At 36.6% G+C, this 19,256-nt stretch overlaps 1 protein-coding gene across 3 annotated transcripts in view; it reads left to right on the top strand.

Annotated features, from left to right (window-relative positions):
• The window catches only part of CWC27 (CWC27 spliceosome associated cyclophilin), a 196,219-nt gene that overhangs the window by 31,812 nt on the left and 145,151 nt on the right, over window positions 1-19,256 (top strand). For all 3 annotated transcript variants that reach the window (XR_009262164.1, XM_058731337.1, XM_058731346.1), the window contains exons 9-10: window positions 242-275; window positions 1,525-1,673. Coding sequence is in view for 2 of the 3 variants with exons in the window: in XM_058731337.1 (XP_058587320.1) it covers window positions 242-275; window positions 1,525-1,673 (183 nt within the window). In the remaining variant the exon portion in view is untranslated. The remainder of the gene's footprint in view (window positions 1-241; window positions 276-1,524; window positions 1,674-19,256) is intronic.

Raw genomic sequence — 19,256 nt, 5'->3', positions numbered from 1 at the left:
GTTATTTGTTTTTTTCTGTTAATTCTAGTGAATTTGTATATGTGCTAATGGGGCATACTTATTATTCTATTTGTAAAAATGAATCTCTTTTAGAATGTTTCTGTTTGCTCTACAATGCCATTCTGAAATTCCTATGTTTTGAACTGTTAATCCCAGCAAAATATTCTAAATTTTGATTAGTGAATAATTTTATTAGTTTCATTTTGAAGGTAAACTTTACTTGCTTTCATTTTTTTTGTAGCGAAAAAGGTGATGCAGCAGGAGATTCAGCTAATGTGAGTATTAATCTTACTATAAATATAGTTTGAACAATTAACAAAATTTTAAAGATCTGAAAAGTAAATCATTTATTTTGATTGAATTATTTCCTTCCAAGTGTGCATGTAGATGTGTATTTCCCTACAAACTGAAATCATACGTATATGAATTTCTAGCCCATTTTTCTCCCTCTCACTACTAGAATACTCAAAATTCAGATGTCATTGGTTTTATTTCATTGTGTTAAAAGTTTAAATGTTGGGGTGCCTGGGTGGCTCAGTCGGTTAAGTGTCCGACTTCGGCTTAGGTCATGATCTCACGGTTCGTGAGTTTGAGCCCCGCGTCAGGCTCTGTTCTGACAGCTCAGAGCTTGGATCCTGCTTCGGATTCTGTGTCTCCCTCTCTGCCCCTTCTCTGCTCACAGTCTGTCTCTCACTCTCTCAAAAATATATAAACATAAAAAAAAATTTTTTTAAACAAAAGTTTAAATGTTGATGCGTGGGCATCCTACACAGTGTATGGGAAAATGCTTAGATCAGTCATTTATAGCAGTATTCCTTAATGTACACAATTCAGAAGATTCTCGTTCAAGACTATAGCGATCTTTATTAATTGTATTGGCTATTAAAGCTGATTATAAAAAAGACCTAAAGGAGGTGTAAGAGCAAGCAATGCAGGTGCATAGAGTTTGGGTGTTTCTGAATGGAGAGAACACCAGCGCTAAAGCTGACTGGTGTTGCCCGCCTGGAGTTGTAGGAGATTGTGTCAGGGAGTACAGACTGTACAGGGTCCTGAGTGAGTTGAGGGTCCCCTGGAGGATTCTGAGAAGGGGAGTAATTGCTGTGACTTCAATTATAGTAAGAAATCTAAGCTTCTCCACCTTCTCCTCATCTACTTGAATTAATCTCTGGTTGAGGTCGGTATGCTGGCCAACTGCCTACAGAAGTTACATTTCCCCTGGGAAAGAACAGGAATGTGGACAACACAATATCCTGGGTGATCCAGAGGGAGCATGGCCTGTGTTGCACGGAGGGGCTGTGTGTGAAGGGAGTAAACACTCCTTACTCAGGTATTCCATACTGATGTAGTTGGCCTACAGCAGACCATACGGGTATTCCTGCCTGTAGCAAATGCTTCGAGTCCTTACTAATTTAAAATAAAAAAACAAAACTGGCTTAGAATGCAATGTGGAGAGTCGGAGATGGATCTCTGGTGGTGTGAGGGGATGTGGGATGCCTAGCAAATACTGCATTTCAATTTCTACAGGATGGAGAATATGAAGGTGCAGAGCATGATGAATATATTGATGGTGATGGGAAGATGAGAGAAAGGATTGCAAAAAAATTAAAAAAGGACACCGGTGCAAATGTGAAGTCCACTGGAGAGGGAGAAGTGAAGAAGTTGGTTACCCGCAGGTGAGTCGGTTATGGTGCTTCCTGGTGTCAGTTGTCTTTCTCTCCTTCACTCTAAATTAGTATTGAGTCCTCTCTTCCACTTCTTTTTCAGAACACTATTTTCATAATGTTTGATAGATATGCCAGTTGTGTGTTAGCCTGTTTGGGGGCCTAAAATACAGTTTTAAAGTACTTACAGCAATGGTCCCTCGAGTCAAATTCCTCTTCATTTTCTCTCTAATCTCTTCTTTAAAAGCCCCTACAAATTTCTATATGTGGGGCAAGCAATATATTAGTTAGATGCGGAAGGCCGTGTTTGTCTAATACCAAGGCAAGCAGTAGAGTAACATATAGAATGAAAAGCCAAGTCCTTAGATTTAGGTGAGTAAAATATGTCACAACTGGTTATGAAAGTGTGCGGGCCTGAAAAAATTCTTAAGTATCTTTTCAACTCTGATTTATACCATATACCCCTCCTAATCTCTGTCAGAAAAGAAATTTCAGCAAATGTCTGATAGTGAAGAGTTGTTAAATTTTGTGACTCAACACTATATTCTGAAATTCAACTTAACTGAAAAACTCTCCTTTGTGATTTTATTATTCAACTTTATGGTATACATTTTAAATAATACTGCCTTAAAAATGTTTTCTTGGGATCGCCTACATTTGGGGATAAGATGGGTGTAACTACATATAAACAACATTCTTATTTTTTTTTAAGTGTTTTTTTTTATTTATTAAATAAATAATTTATTTATTTATTAAATAAAAAAATTTTTATTTTGAGAGAGAGAGACAGAGGGAGTGAGCAGGGGAGGGGCAGAGAGAGAGAGAGAAAGAGAGAATCCCAAGCAGGCTCCACACTGTCAGCACAGAGCCTGACGTGGGGCTGGAACTCATAGCACTGTGAGATCATGACCTGAGCCAAAACCAAGAGTTGGATGCTTAGCTGACTGAGCCTCCCAGGAACCCCAGCAACATTCTTATTTTTCTGCTATGTTTCTCCACTTCATATAGAAAAACTTAAAAATAAAAGGCATTTCCCTATTGGCACTGCTTCGGTTCCTCAATTTTTTCCTTCATGTAACCTGAAAAGTAATTGTCAGCAATCTCCACTGATGGTAATAAACCCTTATATTCAGAAATCGTACTTAAATATAGTAGATTAATATTGGGCAACTACTGACAATGTTTTAATGATCATATATGAGCTTATATATCATATCAAGTCTGTAACCTTAAGTCAGATTATACATACAATCAAGGATGCTTTTTCTCTCTCATTTTAATTCAAAACATGCATTTTCTAATTTTTAAGAACTATGAATATGGTACAGGTTAGGTTTATAATGTGACAAAAATGCATTTTGAATTTTTAACAGATGAAACAAATAGTTGTTATGCTTAAGTGCTTAAGTCCTCAATTCTCCTGTCTTACTGGCTTTAATACAAGTTGCAATATTTATACACCCTGTAATTAATATAACTTATAATTTAGCAGAGCTGACTTTTCTTTAAGTACTAAATAAAGCTTATTTGGCAAAATTTGCCTTAATAAATAGTGAAAACACCAAAACATCTATTTTTAACTGTTCCCCTCTTCTCCCAGATTTTCAATATTGACATCCTCCTCTCTCCCTCCTTCATCTTACCTCTCCTGCCCTCAAAGAGAAATAAAAGAAAAATAAGGAGGTCGGGATAGAGAAGACAGTACAGGATTTCAAAGGGAAAATACAGTTTTTCACTCTTACTTAGAAATTTCCACATTTGTCTCATGAACACTTATTTTGCGTACAAAAAAATGTCCAAAATTATTAGTTAGTTATAGCAGCTTCACTATAGTTTAACTCTCAAGTTAGTGTTATGTTAAAAAAATAAAAGGGTCAATATACTGGGACTGAAATAATTTTATAAGGAATAAAATATGATATTTAAGTATTTCTGATGTATTAAAAAGATATGTGCTGGTAAAGATTTAAATCAGTGTCTTTCAACCTTTTCAGTACATTGAGGTCACCTAAGAATAGGCCCCACCCCTGACTAAGTCTGTCAGAAATTTTGGTACGGCATCCTAAGGTTAAAAAAGCACTCTAGAAAAAAATAAAATAAAATAAAATAAATAATAAAAAAAAAAGCACTCCAGGTTATTCTACTGAGCACCTAAGGTTAATTTTAAGTTTGGACTTAATTGGCGCTGGTCTTTTGGAATGCCCTATTTTAAAGTTGATTGTAAAGAATTATTTTTTTGCCTGTAGGTGGAGCTCAACTGCTGCAAGTTAATCCTATAAACCAAATTCAGCTGTCTGCCCTATTTTTTAGCATCCGTGTAGGGATTCATAATAAAAGACCAAAGGATAAAATCAGATGTAACAAGCAGACCAAATAGTTAGAAATCATTGGTTTGTTGTGATGATTATAATCATTATAGAAATTCTGTCTTTGTGTAATTTCTATGAAATGTAATTATATTGTGATTACTCTTCTAAATTATTTTCATTACATTGAAATATGAATCAAAAAAATACTGACACATACCCTCAAATTATAATCATTAAACATTTGATAGAAATATTTCAAGGTTAACCAGAGTGGTATTAGTTTTGATGTTTGAACAGGTTCTGGTTTGATCAGCTGTGTTCTGTTGACCCATGATATTTAGTTGACCTTTGTCTTAAAACAACTCTCTTATTGGTAAAGTTAAGTCGTATTTGTGTTTTAGTTATGACTTATGTTAGGTTGACTGAATATGAAATATCATTATTATGATAGTACCAGGAATTTAGATATGGATATTGAAGTTGGGATGGAAGACCTAATGAGTTGGATTGAACTTTAAGTTACAAGGCAAGGGGTAATATAGTCGTAAATACCTCTTGAGTATACTCCCCGAGGCCTGGGTGAACACCCAAATTAGATGGTGCCAATTGTAGCCTCGCCAGTCTCTCTTTGTTGGGTTTGACATATGTTACTAGGATTTCTTAACTTCCCATTGTTTCTAGCTTCTCAAAAACATTTGTGAGCTTTCTCTCAGCCTTGGGGATCTGAGTCTCAATATGATCAGTCACAGGAAGTCCAGATTCAAAAAGATAATACCAAATTTAAATTTCAAACATTTAGAAGATAGTATGCATTTTTAAATTATAGTACAAATTTTAAAAGATAATACAATAACAGATTGAAATCCGCAGACCTTTTAACAACCCTTTTTTAACCATTAGAATCATCATCTCTGAGAAGTCCCCCTCTTCTGTTCAACAGAACATTTACAAGCAAGGACTGCATTAACCATTTAGAGCATTTCTGCTTCTGTTTACCTTCGTTTGCTCTGAGATGTCTACTGAAGCAGACATTTAAAAAGAGGAAGAGAAAGAAATGCGAGATATATACTGTGGGTAACTTGGTCTCTGAATAAAGAAAATTTGCAGGTATTATCTCTTTGGTATGGAATAGCAGATGACTAAGCTATGGAGCAGTCCCAATTTTAATGACGTTTGCGTGCTAACTTGTACTAGAACTTGTTTTTTATTTTGTATATGTTCTTTCCTAAACAGTCATTCTACTCTCAAACATATGTTACTCTTGTAGCCAGATGCTGCAAGAACTGCTATGTGCCAGACAGTGCTAGACTCCAGGAACATGAAAATAAAGGCACATGTTCAAAATATAGTATATGAGTGCAATTATAAACAATTAATTACAATTTAGTATGTCGAGTGCCCTAATAGACGTGTCTACAAATTATTATGGATGTTAGGTAGGCAATATATATTTCTGGGAAAGTTCAAAATACCAGGTCAAAAAAGAGTTGAATGTGGGGCACTAGGGTGGCTCAGTCGGTTAAGCGTCTGACTTCTGCTCAGGTCATGATCTCATGGCTCGTGGGTTTGAGCCCTGCATCAGGCTCTGTGCTGATGGGATTCTGTCTCTCTCTCTCTCTGCCCCTCTCCCCACTCACACTCTGTCTCTCTCTCTCTCTCAAAAATAAATTAACATTGAAAAAAAGAGTTGAATGTCCAATTGCCATTTTTGTAGATCAAGAATGGACAAATATCATCAATTTCATAAATTATACCCTAATGCTAGGAAGATAAACCATTTTTTGGAGACACTATTGGAAAGAAATAACATTTTAGCATTAAGTCCAATCCTTGAAATTAGTATTGTATAATACCCCAATGTAGACTAGATGGTTTATTTTACTGCCTTTATCTGTTACATTTAAAATTTTGGAATAGTAAAAATTATAATGTAAACCATACCATCATTTGGCATTTCTGGCAAGCTTCTACTTTTCTTCTGTTTGGGTCTTTATAGCAAGGATTTTTGGATATTTTGAACAAAACTGTTTCTTGGGCTGTTTGAACTAAAAAAAAACACTTTTAAAATACCCAGTTAGTTCATTGAGAACCTTAATCCATATCCAAGGAATCACCTTCAAAATAAAACAAACAAACAAAATCCTTGAACTTCAATTATATACTTCAGAAAGTTGACAACCCTACTGTTTTTATAATTAGATCTCAAATGGAAGACAGGAAGCAGTGAAATGCCCACGTGGGGGAGATTCTCCTGTCAAAATGGAGAAAAAGCATTTGCATCTCTTTAGAATGTATTGATTCGTATCATGCTTGAGAGTTACATTCTATTGATCTGGTAGTATCACTTGTTTTTGGAGAACGGAGTTGTACATTTGAAATGTAGTGTTGAGATTATGTGCAGAAAAACATTTCTTAAGTTACTCAAGCATTTGAGGAAGTATTCTCTACCCTGGAACAAATCTAGTCACATTGAAGAGTTTTGAAATTCATTGCTCTCCTACTTTCTTTGTCTATACATTGTGAATTCCCCTATCAATTAAATTGGAAAAATACAGAAGAAAGAGGCCACTCAAGATGCAAAGATCTTTGTTTAGCACAAAGTTGAAAACACATGAAGTTGCACAAGGGCCTGAGGGAAACTTATAGTTAGTGATTTTATTTTTTCCTCCCGTCTTTTTTTTCCTCTAGTTTTACCCTTTGTATCCTTTCCCCCCAAAGTGTTCAGAGATTTTACCACCTTTCAGGTATGGCTTCACTTTTGCACATTATTTTGAGTTTCTCCTTTGTACCAAGCACTGTGCTAGGTCCCAGGATGCTCAGATTAGTAAGTCTGAGTTTCTTCACAAGTTGCTTAGTGTCTAGTAGAGACAGCTGTATGAACAGATAAGGGCTGTGAAGTGTTCATAGGTGCTGGAGCCAGAGAATCGTTTTGTTATTCCACAAATATTTCTTGTTCTACAGTGTGACCAGACCACTGATTTGCCAAATCAATTTATTTCTCGAATTTAACCTCTACAACAAAGCTGCAAGATATAGTCTGTATTATGATTCCCGTTTTACAAAAACAAACAAACAAACAAAAACCACTACACTTAAAGAGGTTAAGTGATTTGTGTGTAGAAAGTGGCAAAGCTGGTGCTTGAACCTGTTAATGGTCTGACAGCCCCTCCAGAGCCCAGAGAACAGTTGGCCGGGGCCAGCTTACTTGTGTCCAGCTGAAGTGAAACTCTCACATCGAATGTTTCTAGCAAAGGTATGACATCATGTTAGAAATATTATTCTACATAAGTGTAGGGGATGGGCTGGAAGAAGGAGATCAAAACACAAAGACACATTAGTAGATTATTAGTCCAAGGAAGAGGTAATAAGGGTTAATCCACTAAAGTAGTATCTATGGGGATGGATTTAGATGATAAGGAAGCAAAAGATTTGGATATAGGAGACCCAAAGGAGAAAGATATATTCCAGATGACTCCTAGGCTTGTGGCTTAGATAACTGGCTGAGTGGTGGTGATAGGTATTGAGACAGGAATCCTGGATGTCCCTAGTGGTTCCCTCAGACATTTTTGTCCTTTTGTCCTTTCTCATCTACCTCAGTGTTCTGCCCATAAACACACTGAATTGCTTCTTTTATTAGTCAGCTTAAGTTAGGTTATGCTATGATAACAAACAATCCCAAAATCTCAGTGGGTTAAAACTAATGTTTGTTCTTTTGTTCTGGCTACATCCTGGCATGATCTGTGGATCTGCTGCATATCACTTACATTGAAGGGTCCAGGATGAAGGAAAAGCCTCTGGCCGAGAGGCACGGCAGAGGAAAAAGAGGGACGATGGAATCATATGCTAACTCTTAAAGCTTCTACTTAGATGTGGCATCTATGACCTCACCATTTTGTTGGTGAGAGCAAGTGATGTGGCCAAGCCTGGTGGCTCTGTGGTGAAATAGAAATGTTTTACAAGGTAGAGCAGTAAATGCTTAGAAACAATAATGAAATCTCCTCCAGGCTTTGTCCTCTAACCAGGAATTGCTATAAATACTTGTAATTGTGTAATAAATCTAGTCATTGTCTTCCTGGTAGGACAGAAAAAGACAAACATTACTTAATTGCCATTATCTGAATTTAAAAAAGAAGGATATCAATTTCTAATTATTATATACTTTTTAAAAAGTACAAAATTCTAAAGGAAATTCTATCTTACCCATCTGTCCAAAAGGGGTGCAGAAGAACATGATGAGTATCTTCCACAAGTTTCACCAAAGATACAGAAATACTTCATGTGCACATAATATTAAATCATAATTTTTTTATTAGCTATCTTAAGGATCCTTTGGTTGTGGGGAATAGAAACCTACTCAAAAACTCATATTTTTCTATAAAGTGATTTTACATATAAATAAACTAAAGGGATTTCTGCATAAAAGAATAGAAGAGTTGCACAGAATCCAAATAAAAGAATTGCATACAGGCCTGACAGGAATGGCTGTTGTCACAAACTTATGTTTCTCTCCGTCTGTGTTCTCAACTCTCCTTTTGTCTGTTCATTTGTTCTCTTCTACAATCTTGTGTTTTCTCAGTAGGGCTCTTGCCTGTTGTCTCCTGCAGTTCAGCTCTTCAGAAGTAATTGCTTAGATTTCTGTGTCCCAAAACCTGACCTTCCAGAGAGAGAATCTTACTGCCTTGGCTTGGGTTAGCCATCCATTGAGTTATGTCATTGGTGAGGACAGTGATGGTGGAGGGGCTCTTAGAAAGCCATGAGATATGCAGGTGTGACAGAGATGCTATGTCCCTCCATCTTCCACTACCCTACTTATTTAGTAATGAGAACCGAAATATTTAGATGGACTCTTGACCGCCTCATCAGACAACATTCACCATACTTCTTTGTAGCCAGGCAAGGCCTTGTGACCGAATTCTTGCTGATGAAATGAAACAGAAGTGTATCTGATTCTCAGGCAGTCTTTTCTAAAGGAAAGAGGGAGGGGGCTAGCCTTAGTAAAACAGAGAGATTGAAAGAGCCTGGCGCCTTAAAATCCTCATGGAACCACAATTCCAACTTGGATTGCCTATCTCTGGAGTTTTTCTGTGTGGGATAAAAGAACCTTCAAGTTATCTAAGTCACGTTATTGGAGTTTCTATTAAGTGTAGCAGAACCTGAACCTAACTGATAGAATAAGGCTATTTCTTCCAGGGCTAGGAGTAGGGTAGATTCCCTAATATGGGGATGTAGGCAGAGAGGAAATGAATAGCTGCTTCATTGCTTTTAATAGGTTTCTTAGTTGGTTTTCTTGTTGTTCCTAGAGGAGAATCATATTAATTATTGACACCCAACAGCTTCACTACTCTTCTCACTTTTGGCTGATCACCTTGCTTCTTATTTCATTATGGAAACTGAACCAGTGAGAGAAAGTCCTCATTTGCCGCCACCAGTCTACCCATCTGCATCGGAATTTCTATGCTTCTTTCTGACAAAGGCAACCCCTGTACTCTGTGCTCTGGTCCTCACACCCTCAGCTTTCTTACACACTTTGGCCAAGCTATTTACCTTACTCTAGTGGCTCACTTCAAAGGCAGCATACTGTCCTTCTTGCTGTTTCACAGACATGCCAAGTTCATTCCTTTTTCAGGCCTGTGCACTCTGAGTTACCTCAGCTTGAAAGTTTCCTCTCTAAGATAGTCTTAGTAACCATTCCTTCTCTTCATGCAGTTCTTTGCTCAAACAAACATCTTTACAGACCACACTATTTAAAACAACTCCCTCCAGGGGTGCCTTGGTGGCTCAGTAGGTCGAGCCTTTGACTTTTGGTTTTGGCTTAGGTCATGATACCATGGTTCATGAGGTCAAACCCCACATTGGGCTCTGCGCTGCCAGTGCAAACCTGCTTGGGATTCTTACTCTCTCTCTCTCCTCCCCGACTGATGCTCTCTCTCTCTCTCTCTCTTTCTCTAAGTAAATAAACTTAAATTAATTAATAATTAATTAAATTAAATAACTCCCTCCATGCCTACCAAGAGTGCGTATTCGAATAACCTAAAGACAAATTTTTAAACTTTGTTTGGCTTTTACAAAATGCATGTGGTAGGACGCACCCCCCTCAAAAAACAAAAACACAAAACAAAGAAAAAATCATTCAGCAAGTCTAGCATGTGATTTTCTCATAGTTTTTGTAGCCAAATAATTAGTGATGAAAATATACATGTTACTTAACCTTTTCCTAAATGTTGGGAGCATAGGTGAATAAAGGTAAATAAGGTTAAAAATTAAGTTTGGATCCAGATTATTTGTCTTTTTTCATTACTAGGCTCAGATGTTTGTAGAAGACAAGGACACTCTATTTTAGGAAGATAAAGTAAGAGGGTCCGTTCTGCCAGCCAAAATCAGTTTTCTACAAGTTCTATAACTTTTTTTAAGAACCATTGCCTTAGTGTTTCATCAACATTAATCTAAATGAGTGGATTTTATTCTCTTTTGTTCACCTTATTGAATCTTTGCCTTTATTTAAGCTTGTCTTTTTAAAAGTAGACACAATATAAATTATTTGGTAATGACCTACTTTGGAGAGGAATCTCACAGAATTCATTACAGTTCTTTCCTACCTTTTTGCCAACTTTGATATGTTAGTAATATTTGATCCCTCTTCTCTCCTTAGTCTTATTGTTTAGATATTGCTACACTCTGTGTATTATTAGTTCATTCAATATATATGTGTATTCATGTTGATTTCAATGTGTTTACTATTTAAATGCACGTACATGGGGGCACCAGGATGGCTCAGTTAGTTCAGCATCCGACTTCGGCTCAGGTCATATTCTTGTGGTTTGTGAGTTCGAGCCCCGCATCGGGCTTGCTGCTGTCAGTGCAGAGCCCACTTTATATCCTTTCTCCCTCTCTCTCTGCCCCTTCCCATGCTTGCGTTCTCTATCAAATAAAAAAATAAATAAATAAATAAACATTTAAAAAATAAGTAAAAACTAAATGCACCTATGTGAGTGTTATAAATAGGATTTCCATTATTATTTTGAACTATACAAGTAGCTTACTAGATTTTTAATATTATTTTATATTTGATTTGTTACTTTCACTCACTTAAATTTTTCCTTTATTTTAAAGATCCTTAATGCATTTTCCTGCTATTGCTAACTGCTAATTTTGTCATGTCAACTAGTCTCCTTTCTGTTTTCAGATTTATGGTATTGACTTAGCTGCTTCTTTAAAGAATTATCTTATTTAAACAGTCTCAAATTTATTACATGATCATGGGTAGGTCTCTCTTCCTACTGAAAAGCACTTTTCTTGTGGTTAAAGGTAGATTAATTGGCATATGAGCTTGAGTACCAAATCCTTTCTCTTTAATTTGTATTTTCACTTATACACACACACACACACACATACACTCTCTCTTAACAGATAGGAAATAGACTTGTTCTTTGCTGCATATTTGATTTTCTTGGTCCTGTGAAAAAGGATGTTTTCTTAACTTCAAAAATTATATAACGACTTCCTGTTAATTTTTCTTCCTTTTAGATAAGCACTTACTTTTTTAGTCTTATTAATCATTACAAATTAATAGAAAATTTCCAGATATGCTTATTTGTTCACAAGACTGACCGTAACGTGAAATATCTTAAAGACAGTCTTTGTTAAAGGTAGTTAAAAAGAAAACCCCTTGGCTTGGCTTCCAAGAGTTTAGAAAGATATCATGTAGGCCTCATACAAAGGCTAGAGTGTCGTAGTCCTTTTATTTTATATCCTGCTTCTGTGTGGTAAGACTTGGTTTTAGATGTACTAGGTATGTACTTGCCCAGTCACCTAGAAAAAAGGATATGTAGCTGACCTGTGAAAGTACATTTAGTGTGATAGAAGGTAAGAATGTCTGATCCTGATGCTTCTAGAGAGTGGCCCAGAAATTGAAGACCAGGATAACATTACAAAGTTATTAGCCAGCCTTAATTGTTTGGCGTTATGTTCATTATTATATTCTCAGGTAGGATTTACCAGTATTCCAGTGGAGTTTTAAAAATTACGCTTTATGCATTTTATTGTTTTAACCTCTGCTGGGTAGTATGGAAAGAATTTTGGAACAAAATGTGTTTACATTTTAGCCAATATTTAAAAGGTTTTGCTCATAGTTTTTGTAGCAAATGAATCAGTTATGAAAATAGACATATCACTTAACCTTTTCCTGTATGTTGGGAGCATACATGAATACAAGTAAATAAGGTTAAAAAGCAAGTCTGGATCTAGATTATCTGTCTCTTCCAATGTTAGGCTCGGATGTCTGCAGAAGACAAGGTTATGCTCTTCTAGAGAGACAAAATGAGAGTCCTTTCTTCTAACCTAGCTAGCTTTGCTTCTAAGCTGTGCCAGTGAATAGCAACAATTTTAAGTAGGAATAAGGGGACATAACACCTGTTACAGTACGTAAGCCCAGCCTGCAACAAAAATGAAGCGCCTAACAGCCTGGCCTCCAGAGGGGGTTGCAACCTAAGGATGGTAGGATTGCAGCACCACTGCTTTGGGTCTTTTGTGCTGTGGCTCTAGGATGGAAGGATGTCTGCATCACTTTGATTCATGGAGTCTTGAAGTCTTAAGATAATAGAGAGCCTTTCATAATGTGGAAAGGCTCCTATTAACATAATTTTCACAAAATACTGATAAAATACTCTTTATTCCAACAAAAAAGCACAAAAGGAATGTTTCTGTATGAGAAAATTAATTTTGCTTTGTTTTGGCTAAAAGTTTCTAGAGTAACATTTGAAGAATGTCTGTAAGTTCATACTGTATGTACCTGTGAATGGTTCTTTTTTAGAACACTGTGGCTGCTGAATTTTTGATTAATATCTGGCACCTAAGCCAGGTTAAAACAAAATACAAACAATTGAACCCCCTACAAAGCTATGAATCTGACAATGGAAATAGGTTATGCCAAAGGATTCACCTCATCTGGGTTGTTTAAGGTTGAAAACTCTGTTTCCAAGCAGAGCAGTTGCCTAGCCTTGGGGTATTATTGCCTGTTACAACATTCTTGTTCCGCTTCACATCAGCCAGGTTCTGTTCAGTTTGCTTTTTAATGTTGCTGTTACCTTTCCGTTTCAGAGTCTTAGAACAGAAAGCAATTCTTATTTGGAGCTATGATACCTTGAACTAGGGATACTTAAATATATGCTGGTTATAACCCTCTAGAACATTACATACCTATTAAATCTGACAGAGGAAAAAAACAGATGGCTAATGGATACAGAGAGGTATCAATGGAACGGAATACAGAGCCCAGAAAGAGACTCACATATATAGTCAACTGATAATTTGACAAAAGTACAAAGACAGTTTGATTGAGAAATGATAATCTTTTTAACAAATGGTGTTAGAGCAACTGAAAGTCTATGTGCAAAAAAAATGAACATTGATACCTACCTCACACTGTATACAAAAATTAACTCAAAATGGATCATTGACACTGGGGCTCCTGGGTGGCTCAGTTAAGCATCTAACTCTTGATCTTAGGGTCATGAGTTCAAGCCCCATGTTGAGCTCCACAATGGGTGTGAAGCTTACTTTAAAAAGAAAAAAAAAAGGATCATGGACTTAAAAGTAAAACTATTAAGCTTCTAAAAGAAAACATAGGAGAATATCTTTATGGACTTGGTTATGTTAATGAGTTTTAGATACAAAAAGACATGAAGTGCACTAATAAATTGGACTATATCAAAATTAAAAATTTTGGCTTTGAAAAAGATGCTTTTTAAGGGATGAAAAGACAAGCCACAGACTGGGGAGCAATAGTTGCAAATTATATATCTAATAAAAGACTTATATCCAGAATATATAAAGAATTCTGAAAACTCAACAATAAGAAAACAAACCAATTTGAGAAATGGACAAAAGATCTGAGCAGATATTTCACCGAAGATATATGAGGCAAGCAATATATGAAATATGTTAAATGTGCATCCTTGCTGACATGGACCACCATTGCAGACAAGGATTTAAAATTTCTATGTATTATTACATCACATTTTAATATTTAGTGAATAAGGAGCTAGGAAAACAAGGTTAAAGCTTATCTGTTTTTCAATCTGGAACTTGACTAATTACATCTACCTACAAGGAACCCTAGGGCTTAGAGTCTATACTGGCTCTTAGTTTTGTATTTTACACAAAATGCCAGAGTTGCCCACCAAAGCATATGAATAGAGTGGTTTTGCAAAAAGACTAAGGGGAGAATGGTGAGGCCAGACACCTTTCTAATCTTCCTTCAGCTGTATTTGCAAAGTTTAACTCATTCAAGATTACTCTCCAAGCAATGGACAATCCAGGATTTAAACACAGATATAGTTCACTTAACTGCCATTTTATACTTCCCCTGAGATGAGGCATAAAGAATGGTGGGCCAGGATACAGACAGTACATGCAAAGGGATTGGTGAGAGTTTGATATCCTGATAGTTGTGGGAAGTTAGGTATATAGGGACAGACATCTGCAGGAATTATGGTAGAAAGTTTTAGAGGAGTAAACTGGGGCCAGATCAAGATGGGCCTTGTATGGCATATTTAGAAACTGGACTTTGTCCTTTAGATGGTGGGAAACAATATAAAAGTTTTAAAATTGTAAAGTGACATGATTAGCTTTTTGTCTTAGAGAGATCATTGTGGTAGTAGCATGGAAAATAAACTGGAAGGAGACAAGACTACAGGTTGAGGAGATCAACCAAAGACTGCCTTAATAGTCCAAGTGCAGATAAGTTACAGTGAAAACCCAGACCAAAACAGTCGTTCTGTGTGCAAGGTAATTTGCATTCAGCAAACATTCTTCCAAACATCTACAATATGCACGTGGTGGATAGAAAGATAAAGAAAGATACTCCCCCTGCCTACAAAAAAAGCTCTCAGCTGAGCCAAACAGATAGTCATCTGTACACAATGAACTCTATATAAAGCAGAAGTTCAGAGAAAGTACAGTAGCTTCATGGAGAAGGGAGAGATTAATTTTGACATTACGGATCAGGAAGTCTGCATGTATGCAAAGTAGATAGCATTAATACTAGGCCTTGAAGAAGGGGTAAAGTTTGAATAAGAGGAAATGGGTGGGGAAGGGAATTTCCAGTAGAGGAAACTGAGAAAAGTGAGGAACAATTTATGTGAATAGAGGAGAGGATATCGTTGGAAATAAAGCTGGAAAGATAGGTTGGGACCAGATCATAAGATACCTTCCAGGATAGTAAAGTGCAAATATAACTCATTTTGCTTGATTTCTGTGTTTATTCAAGTGTACAGAAACACATAGATCATCTTTTTTCACCTAGAGTAAACCAATTTGAAAGATTCAAGGTTGGGTGAATAATGGATTTCTACATTTTTGGACAGGAGATATATGAATAGGAGGGTTTGGTGGGGTTACTGTATTAGACAATTATGTTTTACTTTCTATGATTTGCAAGTGAACACTAAATCCCTATAGTAAATGAGGTGGTAGTGTAGGGAGAGGAATGAATCTACCTAGTGACAAAATGAGAAATTTTAGGGGTGCCTGGGTGGCTCAGTCGGTTAAGCCTTCAACTTCAGCTCTGGTCATATCTCTAGGTTCGTGAGTTCAGTCCCTACGTCGGGCTCTCTGCTGTCAGGGTGGAGCTGACTCAGGATCCTCTGTCTCCTTTTCTCTGCCCCTTCTCACCCCCCCCCCCTTAAAATTAGAGAAACATTAAAAAAAATTTTTTTTAAAGAAAAATTTTTATTTCTAGCACTATAATAAAAATTTTTATATAATTAACATTATTTAAATTCAATAACAGTTGCGGTTTATGAAATCTTAGATTCTGATTCCACAATCATTTATTCTAAATGAGATATGAACAAGTCAGCATTTCTAAATGTTTCCTCACCTATAAAATGTGGTTAATACCTGCCCTTCCTGTCTTAATAGGGTTGTGGTCAGTTATGTCAGATGAAATAATGCACATGAGACTGCTTCTAAAACATGATGCCATTGATGGCCTATGATTATAGAGTTTAAAGTGCCTTTGAGGAGCCCTTGGGTGGCTCAGTCGGTTAAGCGTCTGACTTCGGTTCAGGTTATGATCTTGCGGTTTGTGGGTTCAAGCCCTGCGATGGGCTCTGTGCTGACAGCTCAGAGCCTGGAGCCTGCTTTGGATTCTGTGTGTCTCTCTCTCTGCCCCTCCCCTGTTCGCTCCCTCTCTCTCTCTCTCTCTCTCTCTCTCTCTCTCTCTCCCTTTCTCTCTCTCAAAAATGAATAAACATTAAAAAAAATTTTTTTAAGTGCCTTTGGTGCCACACAATCCAGCCTTCTGATTTAAAGCCTTAGAACAGCTCACTTTCTGGTAGCTCCTTCCAATCAGGCCATATTCCAAAATAAAATGAAAAATTAATGCCAGGTAATTGACAGCGGTTATTGAACAAATATAACAACCACAGTATCTAAGGGGATGTATGTTTTTAAGAGGTATGACACCACTGAAGTAGAAGAGATGAACCCAGTCCATGGTGACAGTTTGGGGACACAAGCCAAGTATACGTAGAAAGAAAATTAGACACTACTGCCCTTCATAAACATGCTGGCTCTCCCACATCCCACATCCTCTCTCTTGACTTCAGAGAATGTACTTTACATCAGATGTGATTATTGCCTAAATCATGCTGTGTAAAACATTGGACACATAAAATTACTTAAGAAAATAATACATTAAAAAGTACAAAATGGTGCAGACAGACTAGGTGCTCTAAATGCATAGGAAATCCAAGTAAAATGGTGTTGAGTCAGATGAGGTTAATTAGTTTTCCTGAAGGTTTGTTTTCAGGCACGTTTATACTGCCAACCGCAAGACCGTAAAATGGAGTAAGTAGATTATGGGAGTAATTTTGTAAGTAAAAGAAATAGTCTCTTCTAAGATAATGAGTTTGCTAATTTATTACATTTTACTTAAATTATTAATTACTATCTTATTTCATTTGTTTCACTTTGAATGTTCATTAAAAAAATGGAAGTATTATTTTTGAGAACATCCTGTTTATACTAAAAACTTAATGACAACTGCATAAAACAAAAATAGCATGTGTCTACAAATGTGATTACGGACATGTTCACTTAAGAAAACAAATTTAAAAGATAAAATTCTAACTTTAGTTAGTGTATCCAACAGTTTTATTTTAGAAAGATAAATGTCCTTGCTGAAAATTCAGTGATGACATTTATTGCTTAGGAAAACATGTTGCTATAATTTTCCTTCTATGTGATTTTTAATATAGCACTTAGAGAAACACTTCAAATCTTACTAAACAAAACAAACATAAAATATCACTTTTTAATATGTAGTACTGGCAAAAAATAAAAATAAAATAAAATAAAATAAAATAGTACTGGCAATAAAGTTTTCCTGTCTACTTTTAACACTATAGTTCTGCTTGAATTATTTCCAATACTAGAACCTTGGTATGCCAAGAGTTAAGATATAGCTTAAGAGTTTTAAGATATGATTCTCTTTAAGTTTTTTAATATTTGACTTGATGAATGGAGTATTTTTATGGAATGACATTACTTGATTTTCTGCATTTGCTAAGTTGGTGAATGATAAGCTAGGCTACTGCAGATAGTTGTGCAGAGGACTTCACCATGGAATGTGAACTTGGGTTGGAATCTAGGTGGAGTGCCACTTCCAGGCCATCTGCACTGGAGAGGGCCACATCAGCCTCAGGGAATGGGTGCCCTTTTCTAATCTTTCAGCCAAGAAAAGATGTTTATTTCCTAGGAGGTTCCCCAAGAGGGTGTGCCCTTTTCTAATTAACATAAAATTGCTTCTTGTGCAAGCCTGTGGATAAACTTAAGAAGTAAAAGAAAATGAGGAGACAGGTAGGTGGTAGCTTTTCCCAATGGTTACTACAGCACAGTGGCCTAGGTGTGGCAGAGTTTTAGTGACCTGTAAGACAACTTGGAGACCGTATATTGTAATGGGAAGAGCTCTGGGAAGGGGTTTTAGAAACCAGGGTTCTAGTCCTTGAGCACAAGTATTTGGCCTTGGGTGTTCTTTTCTGGAAAATGAAAGGATGGAACTACCTTCTACCTTCAAGGGGGCATCCAGTTCTTGACTTCCAGAAAGTTATATCTAGAGCATGATAAGCAGGGAGAAGTTGGAGCTGGGGATTTTCTAAATTGGCACATCTGAAATGTCATTAAAAGTTTTGGAGAGGGGCGCCTGGGTGGCGCAGTCGGTTAAGCGTCCGACTTCAGCCAGGTCACGATCTCGCGGTCCGTGAGTTCGAGCCCCGCGTCAGGCTCTGGGCTGATGGCTCGGAGCCTGGAGCGTTTCCCATTCTGTGTCTCCCTCTCTCTCTGCCCCTCCCCCGTTCATGCTCTGTCTCTCTCTGTCCCAAAAATAAATAAAAAATGTTGAAAAAAAAAAAATTAAAAAAAAAAAAAAAGTTTTGGAGATATGTATTTACCAGTTCTATAATAGTAAGTCTTAAAATCAAGTAGTCCTCCAACTTCCTTCTTAATAGTTATTTTGTTTAATTTGCTTCTTCTCCTCTTCTCCTTTTTCTTCTTCTTATCTGTTTTTTTGTTGTGGTGGTAGTGGAGGCTGTCATTGTTTTGGTTTTTTTAGCTTCTTATGCTGGAAGTTTACATAGTTAATTTTGGACTTTCTTCTTCTCTAATGGAAGCATTTAAAGCTCTAAGCATGACTCTCTCTGCATCTCACCAATTTTGTTGTTGTTATGATAGTCAATTTTATGCATCAACTTGGCTAAGCTGTAGACCCTAGTTGTTTAATCAAACCTAAATATAGGTGTTGCTGTGAAGGTTGTCTATAGATGTGATTCAAGTCCATAATTAGTGGCTTTTAAGTAAAGCAGATTATCCAACTTAATCTGGGGGCCTGATTGAATCAGTTGAAAGACCAAAGAACAGAGCTGAGAATTCTCTGAAGAAGAAATTCCATCTGTGGATAGCAGTTTTAGCTTGTGCTGTGTAGAGTTCCAGTTTGTCCTTCTTGATGGCCTGTTTGCTCAGATGTTTGATCCACATTTTTGGATTTTAGACCAGCTAGCCCCTACAACTGCACAAGCCAACTCTTTACTGGATATACATACACAGTATATTGTACTGCTTCTGTTTCTCTGGTTAAACCTATACCAATAGGATTTTGCTTTGAATTTCATTCAGTTCAACATTTTTCCTATTTTCCTTGTGGCTTCTGTGACCTATAGGTCATTTAGAAGTGTGCTGTTTATTTTCCAAATATTCAGGAATTTTCCAGATATTTTTCTGTTACTGATGT

Source organism: Neofelis nebulosa, chromosome 1 (assembly GCF_028018385.1).
Source record: "Neofelis nebulosa isolate mNeoNeb1 chromosome 1, mNeoNeb1.pri, whole genome shotgun sequence".
Taxonomy (NCBI): domain Eukaryota; kingdom Metazoa; phylum Chordata; class Mammalia; order Carnivora; family Felidae; genus Neofelis; species Neofelis nebulosa.
The sequence above is the reverse complement of the archived record's forward strand: the minus strand, read 5'-3'. Positions and strand labels throughout refer to the sequence as shown.